The sequence below is a fragment of the Psammomys obesus genome, unplaced genomic scaffold (assembly GCF_907164565.1).
Source record: "Psammomys obesus unplaced genomic scaffold, mPsaObe1.curated_primary_1811, whole genome shotgun sequence".
Classification (NCBI taxonomy): Eukaryota; Metazoa; Chordata; class Mammalia; order Rodentia; family Muridae; genus Psammomys; species Psammomys obesus.
The window spans coordinates 47985847-48009915 of record NW_026585504.1 but is presented as its reverse complement, the minus strand read 5'-3'; the positions used below and the strand labels follow the sequence as shown (position 1 = coordinate 48009915).

Genomic DNA, 24069 nt, shown 5'->3' with positions numbered 1-24069 from the left:
TGTGTGTGTGTGTGTGTGTGTGTGTGTGTGTGTGTGTGTGTGTGTGTAAGGGGAGGGCAGTCAGGACAGGATGAGGAAGGGAGACAGAGAATAGTAGAGAATAATCTGGGTCGTGCTCTGTGTCTCAGTTCTCTGGGTGGTGGGTGATGCCCATGAGGTGTGAGGAGGACATAGTCCAAGCTTACAGTTTACCAGGGTAAACAAATGAAAAGCAGTGTAGAATATAAAAGGAACTAGATCAGGAGAAACCCCATTGGGTAAGACCACCAAGCCCTGGCATATAACCAGGTAGGTGCAGGGAGACCGACTTAAACAAAATGATCGAGATGACAAAGTTTACGTCTCAGCTTAGAAGCTGGTATGAACCTGGAAGTTTAAGAAAGGCCATACAGTTGCTGGGAGGCAGGTAAGGGTGAGGTCAGACTGTGTTCTAAATCAAGAACCCTGAGCCAGGCTGCTAAGAGAGAGATCAAGAAGTGACTAGAGGCAGGGCTGAGCAGGAGTGCAGGGCTGGGAGCCTGGAAAAGCTGGCCTTCAGCTTGGTCTCTGAAGTCACCCTGACTTTGCCATTGAGACAGATCATCAATTTAGAAATGCTGTCTTGTGTTTCCTCCAAACCTACTGGAGCAGAATCTGCAGTTTCATGATTTTCATGTGACTATCCACACACCGGAGGAGATCTGAATTTCACCCTGAGGCAGGAGCAGGAGCAGGGGCGGACAAGTTGGGCAGTCTCTTCCTTGGCACCTTCGAGGGTCCATGGTCACAGCAACTTGGTGCATCCCTAGAATGGAAGCAAAACCTAGAAGCACCCTGGGCCAGTGAACTCCTGGGTACCAAGCATAGAAGTAATTGATTTTTAATGCACAGGAAAAAATTTTTCATCTCAAATAAAATATTAAAGAAAGCTATCAAAGAATGGCAAAGGAAAGAAAAGGTAGGCTCTCACACTGAGAGGATAAGAAAGTATTCATGGAGCTGTGGAAATCAAGTTGAGTGAAACACAAGTTCCTTGAACCTATCTTTTCAAGTATCCCACAGCTGAGAACTTTTCACTCTTTATCTCTCTGGAAGACAGAGAAACTAGGATTGAAAGTTTTGAGATGCAAGGATTTCTTCATTTTCCCTTGGATATTTTATTTTCAAGGAGCAGAAATAATAAAATCACTGTAAAAAGTGTAAGAAAGAAGGTTGAGAAGAATCAACAACCTTTGACAAGGCCCTGTCACTTTTTATTTTAGAGAAGCACAGCTGGCATTTCTTTAAGTGTTTCTCTGCCATTCTATATTCCTCTATTGAGAATTCTCTGTTTAGCTCTGTACTCCATTTTTTAATTGGATTACTTGATTTGTTGCTGATTAACTTCTTGAGTTCTTTATATATACTGGATATTAGTCCTCTGTCAGATATAGGGTTGGTGAAGATCCTTTCCCAGTCTATAGGCTGTTGTTTTGTTCTGACGACAATGTCCTTTGCTTTACAGAAGTTTTCAGTTTCATGAGGTCCCATTTATTGATTGCTGCTCTTACAGCCTATGCTGTTGGTGTTCTGTTCAGGAAGTTGTCTCCTGTGCCAATGAGTTCAAGGCTCTTCCCCACTTTTTTCTTCTAAGCGGTTTAGTGTGTCTGGTTTTATGTTGAGGTCTTTGATTCACTTGGACTTTAGTTTTGTGCAGGGTGATAAGTATGGATCTATTTGCATTTTTCTACATGTAAACATCCAGTTAGACCAGCACCATTTGTTGAAGATGCTGTCTTTTTTCCATTGAATGGTTTTGGCATCTTTGTCAAAAATCAGGTGTCCATAATTAGCCATCAGGGAAATGCAAATCAAAACGACCCTAAGATTTCACCTGACACCCATCAGAATGGCTAAGATCAAAAACTCAAGAGACAACACATTCTGGAGAGGTTGTGGAGAAAGGGGAACCCTCCTCCACTGCTGGTGAGAATGTAAACTTGTACAACCACTCTGGAAATCAATCTGGCGATTTCTCAGACAACTAGGAATAGGGCTTCCTCAAGATCCAGCTATACCACTCCTAGGCATATATCCAAAAGAGTCTCAAGTACACAACAAGGACATTTGCTCAACCATGTTTGTAGCAGCCTTATTTGTAATAGCCAGAAGCTGGAAACAACCCAGATGCCCCTCAGTCGAGGAATGGATGCACAAATTGTGGTATATCTACACAATGGAATATTACTCAGCAATAAAAAAACAAGGAAATCATGAAATTTACAGGTAAATGGTGGGATCTGGAAAAGATCATCCTGAGTGAGCTATCCCAGAAGCAGAAAGATGCACACGGTATATACTCACTCATATAGACATATAATACAGGATCAACCTACTAAAATCTGTACACCTAAAGAAACTAATCAAGAGGGAGGACTCTTGCTAAAATGCTCAATTCCTATCCAGAAAGGCAAAGAGGCTGGACATCAGAAGAAGGAGAAAAGAGGGAACAAGTCAGGAGCTGACACAGAGGACCTCTGAAAGGCTCTGCCCTGCAGACTATTAATGTAGATGCTGAGACTTATGGCCAACCTTTGGGCAGAGTTCAGGAAATCTTATGAAAGAAGTGGGAAACAGTAAGATCTGGAGAGGACAGGAACTCCACAAGGAGAGCAACAGAAACAAAAAATCTGAGCATAGGGGTCTTTCCTGAGATTGATACTCCAACCAAGGACCATGCATGGAGATAACCTAAGACCCCTGCACAGATGTAGCCCATGGCAGTTCAGTATCCAAGTGGGTTCCATTGTAATAGGAACAGGGACTGTCTCTGACATGAACTGATTGGACTGCTCTTTAATTACCTCCCCCTGAGGGGGAAGCAGCATTACCAGGCCACAGAAGAAGACAATGCAGCCACTCCTGGTAAGACCTAATTGACTAGGATCAGAAGGAAGGAAAAGAAGACTTCTCCTATCAGTGGACTTGGGGAGGGGCATGCATGCAGAGGGTGGAGGAAGGGAGGGATTGGGACGGGAGGAGGGAGGGAACCACAGGGGGGTATACAAAGTGAATACAGTATAATTAATAAAGAATTAAAAAAAAGAAAAAAAAAAGAAGCACAGCTGCAGTCACAGTGGTCCAGGACAAAGATGCTGATGGATCCAATAAAACAAACAAACAAACAAACAAACAAACAAACAAAATAGCAGCTTTCAAAGTAATGTATAAAGTTGATAGGTTAGCAATATGGTGACTTAGTTCTTTTCATACTGCTGTGATAAAACACCTCGAGCAAGACAACTCACAAAGAAAAGTGTGCAATTGGGGGATGGTTTACAGTTTCAGACTTTGAGTCCATGACCATCATGGTGGGGTTCATGCTGCAGGCAGACAGACATGGTGCTGGGAGATTACATGATGAGACAACAACCAAGAGAGAGAAACAGCCAAATGGACTAGCGTGGGCTTTTGAAATCTCAAAGCCCACCCCCACTGACACATCTTCTCCAATAAGTCCACACCTCCTAATCCTCCCCAAATAGTTCCACCAACTGGGAACCAAAGCATTCAAACATAGAGGCCTATGGGAGCTGTTCTCATTCAAGCCACCACACTATGTTAAGACCTTAGGTAGGCTATATAACTCTTTTTAAAGATTTATTTTTTAATTCAAATATGACCTTTATCAGATTTTTTTTACTGTACACAATATATATTTCACAAAAACATTTTGTCAAAGTAGATGAGGTAGAAGATTCTGTGTTACGCACATTTTTTCATGACTAACAGCAATATTTTAAAATTCGGTGGCAAATTGTCTTAGTCTATTTCCTCCATGGAAATGATTGAGGCTGGGAACCTTATATGGAAAAAGATTCACTTGGCTCATGGTTTTGGTAGCTAGAAAGTCTAGCTAGCCTGACAAGTGCCTTCTGTCTGAATCCCAGCAGTGTGGATGACATCCCATAGCCAGGGAGTGCTCATAAACAGTGAGTATCAAGTGAGTTCAGAGGTGGCCCTATAGCAGGAGAGCAAGCAAGAGACCCAGCGAAGATCAGGCTTTGCTTTTGTAACAACTGTCTCTTTCGAGAACTAATCTTTTCCCATAAGACCCAAACCACTTAGGCAACCAGTGTTGACATCTTCATAAAGGCTGTCATGACTCACCCTCTTCCCACAAGGGAGTTGTATTGGAGAATTAAACTTCAAATGAGTTTTGGCAGGAACCAATCACCTTCCAACCAGAACATGAATGCTGTGTTTCCTGCTTGGTAAAAAAAAAAAATCGACATGACATGCCTATGATATGCTGGGTGATGGCAACAGCTAGTGTGATCTAAGAGCAATAATACACATTCCTGACATAGAGTCCCTGAAGAGAGGCCAGTAGAGGCATCTGATGAAGGTCCAGCCTCAGTTATAATGGAGACCCAGGATACTGGAGAGGCCAAGACCATGGGTATCGGCCAAGGACAGTAGAAGGAGGAGAGCTGAATTGAGCCTGAGTCAAGCTGTGAATGCAGGAACTGGAAGAGCTGGTGAACTGAGGCATCTGCCTATTGGAGCACAGAAGATCATGAGTGAACTCCCGATGTTGAAATTTGGATTTGCATTGTGGTTTTGCTTAGATCTGATTGTTTTTATGACTTGGTTTTTCCATTTTGGAATATGAAAGTATGCAATTAATTTTTATTTTGAGGAGTCCACAACTGAGAGACTTTAAATTCTTAAAGAGACTTTAGAGCTTTTAAGATGTTGATTTTTTTTTTTTTAAAGACTGTGGGACTTTTAAAGTTGTACTGTATTTTATATTATGATATCAACATGAAGTCTTGGGGCCATGAAAGAAAAGGGTATGGCTTAACAGTGATGTGTATGCGTGTCAAGCTGACAAAGGGTGGATTGTGCTGGTTAGTTTTATTGTCAACTTTATGAAACGTGGTGTCACCTGGGAAGGAGAACCTATGGTTGTGCCTGTGAGAGATTGTCTTTGATGACCGCTGCCAATGTGCGTGGCACCCTCTCTAAGCAGATGATCCCGGGCTGCATAAAAAAATGAGCTGTGCATAAACTTGGTAGTGAGCCAGAGAACAAGCCAGGAGGCAGCATTCTTCCATGGTGTCTGCCTCCATGGTTCTGCTTTGAGTCACTACTGTGACTGCTCTTGATGGTGGACTGCGACTTTAGGAGCTGGATTAACCACTCCCCCTATCACCCCCACGACGATTTTGTTCGTGGCGTTTATCACAGCGACGGAAAGCAAACTAGAACACACATACAGCTCTTATAAAACAATCACAGAAAATAACAGAACAAGTCATGGATGATATGGGGAAACTGGAACCCTTTGGTGTGATGTAAAGTGGAGCAGTCCCCCCATGGGAACTCTTCAGAAAGCTAAACCAGAATTACCATGTGCTTTCTGGCTATGCTTCCCAAAAGATTTGAAACACTGAACTATGCTTGTGGCCATTGTTCTTGAAAGCATTGCTGACTGTAGCCAAAAGTAGGAAAAACCCAAGTATACATCAACAGATGAGTGAGCGAGCAGAATGTGGTACATCCATACGGAAGAATATTACTTAGTCATATAAATGAAACTGCATGCATGATACAATGTTGACAAGCCTTGACAATAGGCTAAGTGACACCAGCTAGACACCAAAGAACAAATGTTGTGTGTTTTCGCTTATATGGAGAACAGCCAGATGTTCCGAGGCAGGTGGAAGAGGAATGAGGAAGTATTACTATGTGGTTATAGTGTTTGGGAAGCTGAAAATGTTCTGGGAAAAGGCAAACGATTGTTGCACACTCTTGGGATTAAAATTAGTGACAATGAGTGTGCACCTCAAGTGGCTAAAATGGCAATTAAAAAATTTTATTTCACCATAGTAACCCTTTAGAAAAAGCAAACAAACCTTTATTTGCATTTACTTTATGCTGACTTTATTCCTATGAAGTAAATTTTTTTTCAGTTTCTCTGGGATATCTTTTCATTCTGTGCAACTTCCTGTAGTGGCTGCAGAACATTTGCTCCTTTTCAGTGAGGATCATCTCAGTGTGGCAGGGGAGCTCATGCATGGGTTAATCTGGCCATGAGCTCTCTAAGTCACTTGGCGTGTCTTAGCTGCTTCGGACACTCAGTGACTGGAGAATCTACACCTAAGCTTTTTCAGCATAATGCTTTACATTCTTCAGCGTGTGCAGCAAAAATTCAGCACTCGTTTTGGGCCACCGACCGTGTGTCCAACCCCACCGTTTGGCCCGGGCACACCTACCAACTCTACCATTTTATCACCCTAAAGGCACACATTCTTTTTTTAAAGTCACATCTTACAGATGCTTGTGGTTTTCAGGTATCTATGCCCTTGCTGGTTTGGGCAGTTTCCTGGATGTTCTTACAGCGAATATGAAGATTTGAGCCTCTCTGTTTGCATTACTTTGTGGGGACTTTTAGGTCAAGAGAGTAGTGAACTGTCATCACAGGGCAGCTTAGGCCGCTCCGTAATGCACGCTGTAAATTACCCACATGCTGTTTAGAATGCCACAGGAAGCATAAGAGTCAACTCCTGCAGGTCATAATGGGACACAACCACTGCTGTTGGGATATTTGCTCTAGCCTGCTGAGCTCAAGATCCTAGTTCTTCACTTGTCCTCCTTCTTCCTGCCCACTGTGTCTCAGCAGCCTTTATGAAGTGATTCATGGAGTTGCTCAAAGGAAAGGAATCTCCTTCTCTCCCATATTGCCTTTGCTGCCCTTCCCTCGAAGGCCAAGAATCCTGTGCATTCTCCCTCCAGGACAAGAACTTGCTAGGCCCACCTACCCTGCATCTGTCTTCGTGGGCCACATGCTCTCCCTTCCCTTCCCCTTCTTCCCTCCAACCTAGCCCTTCCTCCTTCCCTTCCCAGGTGTGGGTCCTTCTGTGAGTCCCTCCCCATCAGCATCCATCGCCCTCCTCCTCCCTCCAGCACATCATACCCAGGGATTCCAATCAGAGTGCCTACACTGTTCCTTCCCTCCTTCCCCTTGCATTCTTGGTGGGAACTGAACTTGGGCACTCAGTGGAGCTTAGGGAATCTTTCCGGTGCTTGGCTGTTGTTGGGACTCTAACCTAGCTTTCTTTCCTCCCTTGTGCCTGTGTCTACCTGGTACTGAAAGCTTTGAGGGGGCATAGGCAGGCCTGCCACTCAGTCATGATTCTAGCCAACACTGGGAGCTCAGCAGAGCTGTGATGTGTGATAGCAACCGATTTTAAAAGACAGGGTGATTTCTTGTTAAACCCAGACTAGACCAAACTCAGGCATTAAAAACAAAATTAAATTAAAAAAACAAAGCAACAACAACAAACGGCCTTTTGCTATTACTTGTAGAGATAATATGTAAACAACTGCCCATCTCCTCTGCAGGAATAGTGTGTCTGTGGGGAAAGCCTGTTCATCCTTGTCATTGTCAACGCCACTATTAGGAACTGCTCAGCTGGGATGAAAGCCTTTAAGCTGTAGTCTTGAAGGTCAGCCCTGGACATACGTTCATCAGAGGCATTTTGGAATGCTTAAATATTTTAGGATAAGAGTAACTACGGGGTTTGTGAGGGTCATGATTCTCCTCACAATCTTCTGAAACAAACTAAACATATGTTTTCATACAGTCCTTAAGACAAATATGTGATTCTCACTTGGGAAGGAGATTTTCACTCAAGAGTTGTGTGTAAAAAACATATTTATGTGAAATGGATTATACTTTAAAGGTCCAGGGAGTGGTTGACTTCTCTGTATTTTGGGGGGGGGGTTGTAGAACTGTGGTTGGAAGCTAGATCTCTGTTGTGCTGACCTGCCGCCCTCCTCCCATGGTGTCACGCCCCCAGCCCTCCGACTCTCATTGTCAATCCACTTCTTTTGTGGTTTCTCTCTGGTACCAGGCTGGTGCAACCCGGGGCTCCAGGTTCCCGAAAGGTTCTGTGACTTGGTCTCCGGGGGAGGGGAGGGGCGGGGCACGGCGCACACAGGCAGAGCGATAGACTAGAGTGTACTTACCGGTGATCTCCAAATGCTTCCCTGTTCTCACTGTGCCTTACGTTTAAGGCATAGAGCCCGTGTATGCCTCTTCCACGCCTTTCAGAAATGTGAAGTGCAGTCTCTGTGCGAGAGAAAAGTGAGTCTTCTATTTTCTGTAAGACCGAAAAAGCGGTTTATTTAAAGTGAGACCGTCTAGACAGGCATCTGGTCATAACTTGATCAATGTCCTATTTAACAATAGTCAAGGGCAGATAGAATCTAGCAGCGGCTTATCAGCAGATGTACTGCTGATAGTACTGGGTAGACTCCTGCCCACACCCAAGTCCTCTCACACAACTGACTGAACCCCAGATCAAAACTACAGAAGTGACGAGGGCCACTTGTGAGGAGGATCGCCACAGCCCAGCCCCATGAAGCAACACCTCCTGATTTGTAATCATACTTCTTAAGGCAGGCATCTTTACCGTGATTATGCTTCTGAACCCCTCTGTGCTAAGGCCCTTGTGTACTGGAACCATGTTAAAATAAAGGAAGCAAGAGCATGCAGGGACACTTCAAGCTTTCAGGGTTTTTCTTTCCTAGCTCTGGCGACACGCCTTTCCCTTTGTTCTCCCAGGGAAAGAGTGGGTGGAGGAAATTTATACCTACTAATTTTGCTCAGGTGTGCAAGGAAACACCCTTCTTTGGCAATCAGGCCCAATATGATTGTCATTAAGCAATCCTGTTCCCACCATCTCCTGGAAAGGGCAGTGTCTGGACTGTTGCCACTGGCTTGCATGGAGTCATTGTCGTGGATTATCGCACCTGACTCTCAGGGCAGACTCAGGAGCAGAATTATGAACAGGACTATGCACATTCAGAATTTCTTAATTTTTGCCTTTTTAAAAAAAAAAAATCTTCAAATTATAGAAACGTAACACCGGGCATTGTTCTGTCCATTCTAAGAGCCACCAAGCCCGCCCCTAACGACACTCTGAGCAGGCGGTCCTCTGTTCCATACTCCTGCTGCACTGTGAGTTCTCCAGCCACAGTCTCCACATTTCATCTGGTCAGATTTGACGTCCATTAGCATTTAATTTTTTTTCTAGAAAAAAACAAAAACAAAAACAAAAAACAGATCCTATTTGACTTTGGAGATACAAAGACCCCCAGTGCCATTTCCATTTCCTTTTAAGAGCATTTAACCAGGACACATAATGGTGGGATGCCATCCCTCCATCCACAGGCATGCGACTCCTGAGGGAGAAGAGCAAGCCAGGGCTGGGTGCCGTCCATTGATGAGCACCTGCTGGCCTTCTAGAGGCTCCAGCCCCGGCATTGCAAAGAACACAACCGCTTGAGCAAACACCACAGCAACAAACCCAAAAGCTACATGACCCCTTCACTCTGCCCAAAGATTGTCCAAGAGTCTCAGCATCTGCTTCGATCCCCTGTTGCATGGAGCCCTTCAGAGGACATCTATGGTAGGCTCCTGTCCTGTTCCCTCTCTTCCTCCACTTTCAGTGCCTATCCTGTTTGCCCTTCTGAATGAGAATTAAGCATCCTCCCTACAGTCCTCCTTGTTGTGTAGCTTCTTTAGGTCTGTGGATTGTGGTGTGGCTTTCCTGTAATATATGGTTAATATCCAATTATAAGTGAGTATACACCATGAGTGTTCTTCTGGTTCTGGGATACCTCACTCAGGATGATCTTTTCTAGATTATCCATCTACCTGCAAATTTCATGATTTCCTTGTTTTTAATAGCTGATTAGTATTCCATTGTGTAAATGTACCACAATTTCTGTATCCATTCTTCAGTTGAGGGACATCTGGTCTTATGAAAGAAGTGGGGGATAGAAGGACCTGGAGGGGACAGGAGCTCTACGAGGAGACCAACAAAGCCAAAAACTCTGGGCCTAGGAGGGCCTGTAGAGACTGATGCACCAACCAAGGACCACGCATACAGAGGACCTAGACCCCTGCTCAGATGTAGCCCATGGCAGCTCAGTCTCCATGTGAGTTCCCTAGTAAGGGGAGCAGGGGCTGTCTCTGACATGAACTCAGTTGCCTGCTCTTTGATCACTTCCTCCTGGTGGGCATCCTTGCCAGAATACAGAGGAAGAGGATCCAGGCAGTCCTGATGGGAACTGACAGGCTAGGGTCAGATGGGAGGAGAGGAGGAACCCCCCCCCTTTTCACCTTTTCAGTGGGCTAGTTAGCCTTTTGCCCTGGGTTTGAGACCTAACAGTCTACAGAGTAAGTTCCAGAGCAGTCAGGGCCAAAGGGAGACTATATTTCAAACAAAGAAACAACAAAGAAAAAGTAGACATGAAAGCATTTGTCTGTAGGTTGCTCAGATCTTTAATGCTGACTCTGGGTTGCTTTGCTTACTTTCAGGGAGAGGTGGTTCAGAGAGAAGTACATTCCCAGAGTTGAACCATTCATAGAAAGAAAGTCTTCAGTTGTCTGGGTATAGTTACTAGAGATTTTGTTTGTGTTCTGTTCCATGTTGGATCAGTCCCAATAGTGCCTAGACAGGATTTTTCAACCTTTTATTTATTATTTTGGTGTGTATATGGTGGTGCATTGCTTAGGCCTGGAGGTCAGAGGATAATTTTGTGACAGTTCTCTTCTTCCACTTTGGGTTGGTTCTAGGCGTGGAAGCTTACCAGCCCGTGGAAAGATTTTTCCCTTCAAAGTCAGAAGGACTATGAAGCAAAGCGTTACCTTCTCACTCAATAGTTTCCCTTTAAAACAAAACAAAACAAAAAGCCCCACATGGTTTCGTTCTACCATACCTTGATGTCATCCTTTCTGAAATCATGACCAAATTCTCAAATACAGTCACAGATGGATGACATTTATAAAATACAATCTATGGAAACCCCCCCATCTGAGCTGGGTGAGGTTCTTTCCCCGCTGACTTGACAGAGAGGGTGGAGCCTCCTTTTGCAATGCTCTATGCCAGTGTGAATTTTCATTGGAGCAAGAAAGCAGTTTTAATACCTGTAACGACTTTCCCTACAGTGGGGTTGCTTAACAGCCTGAAAAATAGACATTTAAGACAGCACTCCTACAGGGCTATGTACTCAGGTTCTCCTGGCTCTGAGACAAACACAGTTCTTCAGCTATGGCTTTATTGCAGAGGGCCATAAATCTATAGTGATTTATAAAAAGTGTATGTGTGTGGTGTGTGTGTGTGTGTGTGTGTGTGTGTGTGTGTGTAGATCAGAGGATAATGTATAGAAGTTGGTTCTTTCTACTACCTGGGAATCAAACTTGGGTCTTCAGGCTTGATAACAAGCCCCTCTGTACACTGAGCCACCTTGTGGCCCCCAGAAACTTGCTTATAATTTTTATCTCTTCCCAAGCCTTGCACACACTGGGGACATATTTCTTCTAGAAGATTCTGTCAGTCATTAAGCCAAACACCAGCCTGTCTGCTGTGAAACAAACGCACACAAGCCAAGAAAAGACACATGGGAGTGAAACAGGACAGCACACCATCTTACCTTTGTAGCTCCTGTGCAGGGGTGTTTGCTATATTCACACCCTGATATCCCTTGAGAAGTCAGGGGAAGTGTCCTTAAAAAGGTTTGGAGGTGTTAATGTGTAAACCAAGTAGAATTTTCTAGCTTATTGATTAAATCGTAGTAGGGCCCTCTCAGTACAATGCTTGGTGGTTTGGTTTTGTTTTTTAGATTTCTAAGAATGACAAGTTCTTAGAAAGTTTGTATTCCCCCAAATACTCCCAGTACAACTCACTGCAAACAGACGTGGTCCCTAAGACAGTGATTATGAGCATCTCAGTGTCTCGACTGGGTCACAGTTCTTGAGTTCCAGAAGGATGTGCCCAAAACAAACAGGCAAGTAACGCTGGCTCTGGGTGGGAAAGAGAGTGAGTCCCTGGTCAGAAGTGGGAGGCGACTGCTCCCAGAGCATGAGGTGACCCTCCACTTGCCTCACACACAGGACTGCAGGCCTCCTCAAGAACCAGGCGTTTTAAATTGAGCCGGGCTTCATCTGCCTCGTGGGGACAGCTGTGCTCTGAAAGCTCCAACTCTAGGGTTCTTGAAGGAAACAGAACACAGTAAAAGTAAGCAGAGGAAGAGCTAGGGAACCAGAATGTGCCCTTCTCATCGCAGTCATCCAGGAACTGTACCTCCCTCCACCCATCGTTGTACCTTTTTTCCTGAAAGAGCCAGCCTTAAGTGTGGGGCTGTTAACACCAGCAGCCAGTTGCCTGCCCTTCCATGGGGCCTCTTCCAGTCACATTTTATTAGGAAGATGCTTTTATCAAGCTATGATTTCAGGAGCATTACAACCAATAACAATTGCTGCCGCTTGACTACCAGGAGTGCTTGAGTCCTGCCCGGGTCCTGGACATTTGGAGGGAAGGGCAGGGCTGCTGCTGGGAGCAGACCTGAATGTCTGTTTGTGGGCAGTGCAACTGGTACTAAGATGGAAGTATCAGGGCAGGAGATTAGGGGCCCAGATGTTTAACTGGAAGATACCCAATCTCCCTCTCTCTCCCTCCTCCCCCTCAGACACACACACTCACCCCCATCCCCACACATATACTTTCTAATAAATTTTTTAAAAACTGTGTCAGGGTTAGCTGGGTGAAGTAGTGCATACCTTTAATCCTAATAGTCAGGAGGAGGAGGCACAAAGATCTCTGTGAGTTAAAGTCCAGCCTGATCAATATAGCAAGTTCCAGGCCACCTAGGGCTACATAGGAAAACATGTTCCAGGATTAGACAGCAGTGATGACTATATGCTTGTGGGGATATCCTAAAATAGTGTCTGGTGATCTTTAAAAGGTTATAGTTATGATATGTGAATTATATAATATCTTATTTTTGAGGAAAAAAATGTGTGTTGGTATAAAGCAAGTGCCTGGAAAAGAGAAATGGCTTCGAAGGAATAACTTGTGAAGTTTTGTTTTAGAGTTGCATCACGTGGAGGCTTTGGAGAGCAGTGATTTTGTGTACTTGAGGGAGGAGGGATTAATCCTGAGCTAGTGCTGGACCCGGATGTTGAGAGAATCAGTTACATCTCAGTTGTGAAATCAAGTACTCCCCACATTCACTTGGATGATGCTCAGTAGAGCGGGTGTGGAGTCCAGACACAGGCAAGACCATCAACGATGCTTCTGAGCAGTTTGCTTCAGCTCTTCTGTCAAATTCCCCTAAACAGTACCTTTCTGTGAGTGTCACCCAGGCAGAGTGTGTGCTTATCTGACACGCAGCATTGCTGCTCTCTTAATGGGTCAGACACAATTGATAACATTTGTTGTGTGAATGGCAGCCCGCCCACACATCTGTCCTTGTCATCAGTACGCACGAGTGCTCACATCCTTCAGCTCAGACAAGTCCTGTCAGATGAAGTTTGCCTCAGCCACATTTAGTTTTGCCATTTGTCTCTGTGTGTTCCTCTTAAGAACTACAGCTCTCTGCAGGGAAATGGAATCCTATAAGAGAAAAAAAGAGCAAGAGGGCCCAAGGGAGAAATGTGTGTCTTCTCTGCTGTTCTCACTAAGCTCTCGGGGCTTGCTGTGATGTTCCAAGACCATCACCAGGTGACTATATAGGGAACACCAGTTTGTGTAACCTTCTATTTAGGAGAGTGATGCGCAGGTCCAAGAAGCAAGGCCACGCACGACCTTCCCCTCCCCAGTCTTCCCAGGCACGATGCCCTTGTTAGGCCACACTGAAGTCAGAGAGACCCTTCCCCTACACTCTACTCAGCTAGCCTTTGGGCTCTTAGGTTGATGTTTCTTTATAAAACACCCTTAAAAAAAAAAAAGTGACACGCCTTCCCTAGCCACCATTACTCTCAGAGAGGGATGTGGCCTCATAAGCCCTTCCCAGTTCCTTGATGAACTTCTGTCAGGCCCAGGCTTGTACAGGTCTTGTGTGGGTAACCATGGCTACCCTGAGTCCACGAATGGGATGGACATTATGTCCAGAAGACATCTTTTGAACACACCTCCTCATTCTCTAGCTCCTTCACGTCCCTCCCCTTCTCGGAAGGGGTGACACAGATGTCACATTTAGAGATGAGCACTCCACTATCCCTTAGTCTTGGCCCTGCAGCCAGTTGTGTGTATCGTCACTCGCTGTTGCCTGATACAGTAGGAAGCTTCTCTGATGAAGGCTGAGACCACTTGCTAAGCTGTGGGTATAAACGTGAATGCTTAGAAGGCGGTTCCACCACATGTCCATTTAACAAAACAAAACTTGCAGGTACCCCCCCCCACACACACTCCCCTCAAGCTTATGATCTTTCTAGTTACCAACTCTGGACCAAATTTACCATACCAGGTTTGAGTGTCCCCTGTGTTCAGCAGGCCTCAAATCCAATCGGACGCTTGTTGGTTACTTTCATAGCGGTTCTGGCACCAGGCTTGTCTCCCGCTCTTCCTCTGCTGACACTGAGTTTGATCCACACTAATGGTTTCCTGTTGCCCCCACCCTCTTTATGCCTGTTCAGACTACCCTGTGTCTATTTGAACTCATCACTTTGTTCACAAAGTTGTCCCTGCCCATCTCTCTCTACCTCGCCGTTCGCCAGTTTCTATGTTCTCATCTGGCTAATGTCCATGTCCCACAGTGCTGAGCTCACTCACCAGTCTCTGAGAACTTCCTTGGCCTTCTTTTGCTAAGGTCAGGCCCATCTGCCTCGATAGCACCTGACCAAGTATATATTTACTGTTTAACTCTAAACTCCATGGGGAGAGTCTCTAAGTTGTTACCTGGAGCAGGTGAGAAGCTTGGTATGTGGAGGGCTTGCCATGTGGAGATCTGGCTCTTCTGTTTTCCTGTATTCCTTCTAATACGGCTGCTTGCCACTGTGTCTACCGTTGCCTTCTTCTCACACTGAGAAAGCTGAAGGAGGGGAAATGACCATTTTGTATTGTACATTAGAATCATACTACTTTGGCTCATGTATCAGTTACATTCATTTTTCCATGGCCACACTGGCTGACAGAAACAACCCAAAGGAAGAAAGATTCATTTTGGCTCATGATTTCAGGGGGGTTGCCCCCATCATGGCAGGGAGGGCAATTCACGGAGACAGAAGCGTGAGACAGGATGTTAACGCCACAGCAGACCAGGAAGCTGAAGCTGAAGCAGACCAGGAAGCAGAAGCACAGGACTGCTCTGGTGACCGACTTCTGAGGCCCGGACTCCTCAAGGTTCTACAAACTCCCAACAGTGCCACAATTTGGGGGCTAAGGTCAAACCATGAGCATGCAGGGAACATTTCAATTCCAAGTCAGAAAGCCTGTAAAGGAGACGGAAGTTCTGAGTGAGCAAAGAGCTTGGTTGGATTCCATCAGGCAACAGGCTGTCGGGCTTATCCCTACAAGCCTTTGCCCTTTCCACCTTTTGCAGTCTTTGCCGTTCTGGAAGGTAAGCAGTGTAAAGTAGCCTCTCCCTGTCATAGGGAGCCTGTAACAGTGAATGCCCTGATTCAGTCATCTGACTGGCTCATTATGTTCCCATCTGAGTTCATGGAGCAGATCCTCACTGACACAGAGGGAAGCGGGGCCAACTTCTACAATGTCTTTCATGAAAAAGTTTTTAACCTTCTCTTTAGACACACAAAAAATTTCCTTTAATATACCCTATCACTCTGTCACCGAAGTGTTTTTAAAAATGTCCAAACAGGTCAAGCTCTGTGCTGAAAGGTTCGTTTTGTACATCCTAGGAGGATATGGGCAAGCCTAGGGGAGTGAGAAATTTGAAGGAGGCAGCATGAGGAGCTGATGGTATTGTCAGATGCTTTGTAGAAGAACAACCTGACAATCTATTTTCCTCCAGGCTGACTTGTTTGTGTGTTTGTGAGTTCGTATGGAGGCCATGGGGAATTGGTCTTCCCGATGTCCTTTTTCTTCCAGGTGAGTCTCCAGGTCACCCCTCCGTGCACCCGGGAGAGACAGTATGAGCACCTTGGGCGGTGCTGCAGCAGATGCCAGCCAGGTACTCTTGCCCCTCGGGCCTTCTAGCTTTCCTTTTCTGTCCTGAGGAATGAAGAAATCCAAGTCTTTCACAGCAGTGGCAGGTCATGACGTCTGCCACTCAGAAGACAGAGTGCTTTCCCTCGATAGACATCACCTATGCGGCAAAGCAGCTTGAGAAACTAGTCTTCCACTCATTCTGAGAAGGCAAGGTTTCCCAAAATCACATCTTAGAAAAACAGGAAGTGCAACTGATACTTGAAACTGTGTGCACAAAAGTCTTATTTTGGAATAAAAAAAAACTGGAGTTGCTTAACCATTGACAGACCTTCTCCCATATACCAGCCAAAGAGCACAAAGTGGGCTGAGCGCCACCTTCCCCAAGGGGAGCCCAGTGTTTGTATGCCCCTGTGGAATCCCAGCCTGCCAGGTCCTCACACTCTTTTGTTTTTGGAGAAGGCAGAGAAGCCCAGGCTACTTTGTAGCTAAGGTCTTTTGGATGCTTTGACTGCAAATAGCTCTTGAATATACAAGACACAGATCCCATACTTTGATCAAGTGCAAGTGCATGCTAAGGTGAGGCTGTATGAGTCTTGGTCACAGGAAACTGGCCATTATCGTAGTGCATAGAGAACAGGGAGCCAGTTATCCACAGTGAAGGCAGGCAAGAGTTAGCAAAGTTAAGGGGAACAGCCAGCCCTCTAGCTTAGCCCTCTTCTTCTCTTGGTCTATCCCTGCCAACCTCTCAAGTTCTGCAGGGACCAGCCCAATTCCAGAGATCTGCTTCTCAGTCAGCGGAGTTTGGGGATGCAAAAGATGACTGGTGGGTTGTTTATTTTGACAAACTGAGAGACTGCTGTAACAGCAAACCCAGGATGGAACAGCAGTACGTATAGCAAATCTGGGATGGGATATTCAGCACGCAGAGGCCTGAGGAGCCTCAGGTACTGTGCTCACTGCCTTGGGGGGCCCTCATTTCATGTATTACCCTGTCTTAAAAGGCTTTCTGTCAACCAGAGTCATAGGTTGGTGTTTATTTCCTTATTTGTTGCCGGGGATTTAATCCAGATTCTCACACGTGCTCAGCATCTGCTCTTGTTTAGTTTTGATTTATCGCTATTGTTTTGGTTTTGATTGGTACATTGTCTTCTCAATTTAAGGAAAATACCTGTCTTCTAAATGCACTCCTACCTCCGACAGTGTGTGTCTGCCCTGTGGCCAAGATGAATACTTGGATACCTGGAATGAAGAAGATAAATGCTTGCTGCATAAAGTCTGTGATGCAGGTAGGCCTGTCACACTGATTCGCATCACTGGGGAGAAGGGGGAGATGGAGATGCATCTTCCATCTTCCGTTCCTTAAATCTGCTCCACAGACGCATGTTAAATACGCGTTTTTCCTTTCAATGGTGCAGGAAGAGGTTCCACTCAAGTTTTTTAGGTCCCCAGTGCCTTGGGTTGAAATTTTTCACCTTTTTGTTCCATAATTTGTTTACACAATACTTTAATTGTGAACACAACTTACCATTGACAAAATATTCCCACAACGTTTGATGTGTCTGTGTCACTTAATCTTCCCCTAGCCCTGTACTTGTCCCATTTTAAAGACACAAAATTGAGGCCCGAAATGGAGTGACTTCTCTAGGATTAACAGATGAGAAAAAGGGCTTGGATTGATCTTCCCCCGCGCAACGTATGTTTTATTGTTAGTTTGCCGCTTCACCAGGCTATCATAATTTGGGGGAGAGGAGCTGCATAATAAAAAAAAAAAAAAAAAATTTGAGACAGGATCTCACTCTGCAGTTCAGGTTGGCCTGGAGCTTACTACGTAACCCAGGCTGGTCTCAAACTTGCAGCAGTACCCTGCCTCAGCTTGGCAGGGCTGAAATTACAGGGATGCACCTCCAAGCTCAGCTCCATCTAAAAAAAAGCATAGTTTATTTTTAGGAACAAGGATCAAAATACATATCATGGATCTCTTGAGAGGTTCTTTTCTCTCTCTTTTCCTTGCTCTGTTCTGAGTACTAAAGCATCCACCATGTTCCTCTAGCAGCACTTCAGATGTGGACCTAATGATTAGTTGTAACCCCGGGTTGACACTTACCATATTCTTTCCCTGTTATTTCTGTACATTGCACATTAAATCTAGAAGGCGGGTAGGATTCTGGTTTATTTTGGCTAGGGCCTAGCAAACCCCTTCATCCATAGCATAGTTCATCTGAATAACATTGGGGATTTTGTTTTTGTAATGTTAGCTATGGCTAAGCATGAGTTGGATCTTCTCCCGGGTGCTGGGGAGCAACCCCAAGGCCTGCACCTGCCAGGTGGATTCCGCCACTCAGCTACATCCATTGGGTTTATTTTAGAAACAGAGGCTTCCCGTGGAGCCTGGCCTCCATCTTCCCGCCTCTGCTCTGCCTCGCAAGTGCCGGGATTGCAGGTGTGTGCTGCGAGGCCCAGCTACGTCTGTATTCATTAGGAAACCCAGAAGTCGGTGTTTGATTCTGCCTCCTTTCTTCGTTTATTAGACAGGTGCTTCGTAGAAATTCTCCCAGTCAGTTCCTTGCCTCCCCAAAGTGTAGCACATACAGAAAATGCACACTAAGGGCTGTCACTTTCAGAATCCCGGCTGGCTCATTCAACTTCCTTCCAAGTGTTTGCATGGACATGATGAACTCGTGAATGTACTTGGGTCTGAGGTTTGTCCACTAGTTTTACTGATGGTTTTACCTGGTCTGAGCCCAGGTCTTCTAATGCTACCACACGCATCTTTATGGACTCCCACACTTTTCCTGTCCTGAACTGTCATCAGATCTTACACACATGCACCCGATCAAAAAAGGGCCCAGATCACCTTTGATGTGGGTGCTGAGAACTGAACCTGGGTCCTCTGTAAGAGCAGCCACATGCTTCTAACCTCTGTCCCCTTGTGGGGCATTTTGTGTAGTTCTGTGCTAAGGGAGACCCACTGTTACTGATTTAATCTTTAGAGACTATGCCCCTGTTGGATACAAGTAGGAAGTAGGCATTTCTGAACACCGCCATTCTTCAAATGTGTCTGAGCTGGCTGGTGGACTTGAGGCTGGAGAAAGCGCTGTGGAAACGCTCTGGGCACCAGCATCTGATGCAGCCCATTTTATTTCCTTTGATGACCCTGACTCACCGCTGTCTCTCGGAAAGAAGGATTCATTCTGTCTACTTCCAAAATTAAAGCACACCGAACACATTAGCTTGTTCTTAAAATGTTCTTAAGATGCTGCCAGCCCACCCCCTCATACTTGCGCAGGATCCTGGTAGCATTTCACAGGGAAGTGGTGTGTGTTCCCGTATGTTTACATGTGCTATGTGCACCTTTCTGCGCAGTTCCCCTTTGTGCTGTAGGGTTTGGGCACAATGGCAAGACGGGCTCATGCTTGGGTCTAAAAAGCAGAATAATAAGGACGTCCCTTCTTAGTAACCTGAGACAATGAGGAAAGAAACAGGTTTTGATTTTCCCTGTCTCCTTTTCCCTTGGAAGTTAAGGTACAAAGACAACATAGATAATCCAGATGAGATGGAACCCTTCAGCATTTCCAGCGTGGGTTTTCTTCTTCTTTTTTTTTTTTTCTTCTTTTTAAAGATTCCTTTTATTTTTACTCATGCATATATGTGTAGAGGATGGCATGTGAACATACATGCAGGTGCCCAAGGAGGCCAGAAAAAAAGTGTCAGGGTCCCTGGAGCTGGAATTAAAGGCAGGCGTGAGCTGTAAGACATGGGTCCTGGGAATGGATTGCACATTTGCTTTGCAAGAGCAGAATGGGCGCTTACACACTGAGCCGTTTCTACGGCCACTTGGGAGATTTTAAATAAGATTATGGCTTCATGGCACGTGTGTGTACACACCTGAACTGTCAAGCTTCCTTATCCACAGTAGCCGTGTTCTGTGAAGTCACCACAACCATTAAGTTAATGGGTCCTGAACAACTCACTGCTCCTAAGAGAATTCAGGCCTAGGTTCTTACAAGCCCCTGGCCGGAGGCCTCCATCACATGCTGCCGTTTACTAGATATGTTTTATTGACTCAGTACACAAGTCAAACCTTACACCACACGTGTTTTCTGGGCAGGGCCCATCACTGTCCTCTTGTATGTAGAACACAAGACACTGCACACGAGGCTATGTGAAACAGGACATCGCCAAAAAAAAAAAAAAAAGAAAAAAAGCACAAACGAGAAAAGTGGCATTGGATAGACGGCAGCAAGGATACGCCTTCAGGCTGGGGACATGGCTGAGTGGTGGGGGCCAGGCTGGCCTGCCCGAGGCCACGTAGCTTCACTCCCCAGTGCCACACGGCAGGGTGGGGAGGCGGAGGGAGGGCAGAAGAAAGGATGAAAGCTGAAGCCTGCATGCAGAGGCCCTGCTGAGACTGTAGTGTGACTCCAAGCTGTGCTCGGTCCCACCCGTGTCCAGGAATGACCTCGAGCACAGGAATGACCTCGAGCACAGCGTGCGTGTTAATAGAAATTGCCGTGAACGAGGAAGCTCTGAGGAGCTCTGACTCTGAGGAGCAAGAATGATTCGTGTGTGTTGGCACCCAGCTTACTCTGTAGTTAAATTCCCATATGCCCCTATTCCAGAAAACTGAGAGAGGCTGGGAGATTGGAGCGAGAAGGCAAGCACCCTCCATCTATTGTGAAGAGACCCTGACCCGAGGGACAGACAGACTGCTGCCAAAGTGTGGACTGATGCCCACTTCTGTGCTTTGTCCACTTGGCTGAGCACCCCAGAGCCTTCAGGACCCCAGGATCAATTCACAGAAACATACTTAGGTTTAGCTAAACTTATGTGACATCTGAATTTACAATAAATAAATAAATAAATGTTTAAAAAAGTTTAAAAAGAAATTAAGCAGCTGTGTTCTGCTGTATGTTTCCCGAAATAATTAAGCCTATTAACACAGAACTGTTTAGAGAGCCCACACAACTCCTAGTTATTAGGAAGGAGAGTCCTTTGGATAGTTTCCTGCCAATAAGGAAGTACGGGAAGGAACTCAGGGGTTCCTCAGACCCAGTGAGTCACTGTTGGCAGCCAGAGGCAGCTGGCTGGCGGGCTGTTTGGAGCTGGGAGGGGGGCGGGGCACCCGGTGGACAGTGTGTTCGTGTCTCCTGCCCTCGCTGGTCTCTGATCCATCTCTTGTCTCCCGCAGGCAAAGCCCTGGTGGCCGTGGACCCCGGCAACCACACAGCCCCGCGTCGCTGTGCGTGCACGGCTGGCTACCACTGGAACCCCGACTGCGAGTGTTGCCGCCGCAACACCGAGTGCGCACCGGGCTTCGGAGCCCAGCATCCCTGTACGGGTGTACGGCTGCTTCTGTGTGTGTGTGTGTGTGTCGCCCAGCATCTCTGTGCGGTTACGTGGTTGTTGGTGAGCGCTCTCCCGTCCAGCACTGCCTGGAGGGCATCCTGTGATTTGTCATGATCCTGAGAAGGACGCTCCAGGGAGCCCCGCTGGAACTCCAGTGGGCTACAAATGAAGAATCATCGGTTTAGCCCAGCTTGAAACCTCACCCTTCCTTCCCATTTGTGTCAGCGGGTCTCAGTAGGTGAAACCCAAGGCTCCCCCACTTAGTGCTGAGGTAAAGTATAGCGCAGGGGTGCAGCAAGGCATTAGAAAGCACGCAGCCTCTTAGAAGGGGACGTGCGCCTCTGGAGACGCCATCTACAGATATTTCAAATTCAAAGAGTTCCTAAAGACTCAGCTGCTGTGGTATTGCAACCGCAATGCCACTTTGAAAGCAGGCGTCGAGGGCTGGGGAGATGCTTCTGTCTGTACCGTGCAGCCACTTCCCGAGCATGAGAACCAAGAACCCACATTACAAGGTAACCCCAGCTCCAGCAAGAGGGGATCCCTGCAGCAGGCTGGCCAGCTAGCCTAGGCAAAGCTCCAGGCCAGTGAGAGACTTTGCCTAAAACAACAACAAAACGGGAAGCGCCTGAAGACAGACTGTCTCCGAGGCTGTCTTTCTGACCTCACCAGTCACTGGACTGGTAAAGGCCATTCTCTCCTCACCGCTGCTTAACCGATGTTGCAAAGTTCGCACACTTGCTTCTGTTTGCATTCATCCACCTTCCTCCTTTTCTTAGTCTGAAAGGCTTTTCCTAATCACCTCTCCACAGCCCTTCACATAAAAATAAGCACTAATTCGAAATCTGATTTTTTTTTAAACTTAAATTGACTTGGAGTCACAGGGTAAAAATTAGTTGTTTTGTTTTTTTTCTAGATTGAGCTGTCATCATGCTTGTTACTATGTAACTGGTCACAAATATGTATTTTTTAACTTTTAGAGGTATGGAAGTTCACAGCTGTTGGACTTTGAGCTTAGGATCACCCCCCCCCCCCCGCCATGTTTGTATGGGCTGACTGTCTCTCCAGGGTTACACATTAGCGCCCAGCGCCCAGTCTTAGTTCTGCTGTCTAAGTTGTTTATGGAGCTGCTGAGGACGTTCAGCCAGCACCTTCTGAATGCTACCTCCTGGTTCACACAGTGAGATTTCCAATGCTCTGTCTTCTGAGAATCCCATTGTGTCCTTCAGCTTTGTGGAAAGCAGAGAACCAGAAATCCTTTCAAGTTACGAAAGTGCTTCTGGGAGCCCTTTCTCTCCCAGCTTCTGGGAAGTGTTACAAAGCAGGTGTTCTGGCTGCAACAAATTTGTTGCTTATGCTTGCCAGTCTTTCACTTAAAGACAAGGTTTTAAAGACCGCATACTTGGACAGGGCTGGGAAAATTAAAATATTAATCATTTGAATGCACATGGAAGAATGTACCTACTTAGTGCGGCAGGCCTCCGAGTCAGAGCACTGACTCACCCACACATGCCCTCTCTTGGAAAAGCCGTCTGGAGCTTTTAATTCACAAAGACAGGCCTCCCACCACAGCGACTCCCTCCAAATTCTGCTTCTGGATTAAACAAGGTCTTTGGCCTTGCCACAGGTTTACCACCTTGGTGAACTAGGGGTCTTTCTTATTTCTGGACGGTCTTCTTGAATTGAATGATGAAGAAAGGAATAGAAAGGGGGACAGGACTGCTAGGTGTGGTGGAGGAGAAGGCTTATTGTAGATGTGAGGGGAGAGCATAGCCAGAGGCAGGGACATCTGGGAGAGTCCACAGTGAACGTGGCCCTGAGCCGGTCCATGTGTGGAGAGAGGAGAGGCAGGAGACAAAGAGGCCAGGAGGGCAGAGGGTAAAAAGGACCAGTGTAGCCAAAATGGCTGGATTATATAGGGAGGAGCAGCTAGGGGAAGGGCAGCCCAGCCCCAAGGCTGGAGAGTTCATTGTAGGGGGCAGGGTTTGCCAGGCAGGTGGACCCTATAGCTGGGACTAAGGGAGAATCTGCTGGCAGCCAGCATCAGCTTTGATGTGTTAACGAGCATCTCAGCCTTTAGGCAGGGTTTGAGACCTAACAGTTCTCTCTGGCTTGGAAAAGATGCATTTCTGCCAGTAGGTGGGTCTGAGGCGGGTGAATTCACTCCTGAGGCTGGGGGTATAAAGAGTTGGTGGAATGCTCACCTCACATGCCTAAAACCCTGGATTTGATCCCTAGTACCAAATAAAACCTGTATGGCAGTACGCACTTGTATCCCTAGCACTCTGGCAGTAAAGACAGGAGGATCAGAAGTTCAAGGTCATCCTTATGAGTTTGAGGCCAGCCTGGGCTACAAGAGTCCTTAACGCCCTGCTGCCCGCAACAAAAATCACTCACGCCTTAACTTGCAGTATGAATTAAAAATGACTGCGCTGGTACCAAATACTTTTTTTTTCCACCACATTTCTGCTCTGGGTCAGGAGGGAAAGAAAGAACTTCTGGCTCAGTTAGCTCAGTGAGTCCACATTGGGGTTTGGAGCAGAGAGAAGGGAACTTCTTTTGTTAGCATGAGAAGGCTGGTTATAAAGGGAGAAGGGAAATGAGGCCTTCAGGGCACTTCCAGTGGGTCAGCACTCCCCAAGAATCACACAAAAGTCAAGTGTATGGGTGGTCACGTTCCTGAGCCCTTCTTGGAACCTTCTAGATTGCATTAATCTGTTATTTTTAATTTTCAGCTTGTGTGTGTGCATGCACGTGTGTGTGTGTGTGTGTGTGTGTGTGTGTGTGTGTGTGTGTGTGT

At 46.2% G+C, this 24069-nt stretch overlaps 1 protein-coding gene across 1 annotated transcript in view; it reads left to right on the top strand.

Moving 5' to 3' along the window:
- Positions 1-24069, top strand: part of Tnfrsf11a (TNF receptor superfamily member 11a) — a 61904-nt gene that overhangs the window by 11748 nt on the left and 26087 nt on the right. Inside the window, exons 2-4 of the mRNA XM_055603085.1 lie at positions 15864-15945; positions 17084-17209; positions 21112-21255. Coding sequence (XP_055459060.1) covers positions 15864-15945; positions 17084-17209; positions 21112-21255 — 352 coding nt within the window. The remainder of the gene's footprint in view (positions 1-15863; positions 15946-17083; positions 17210-21111; positions 21256-24069) is intronic.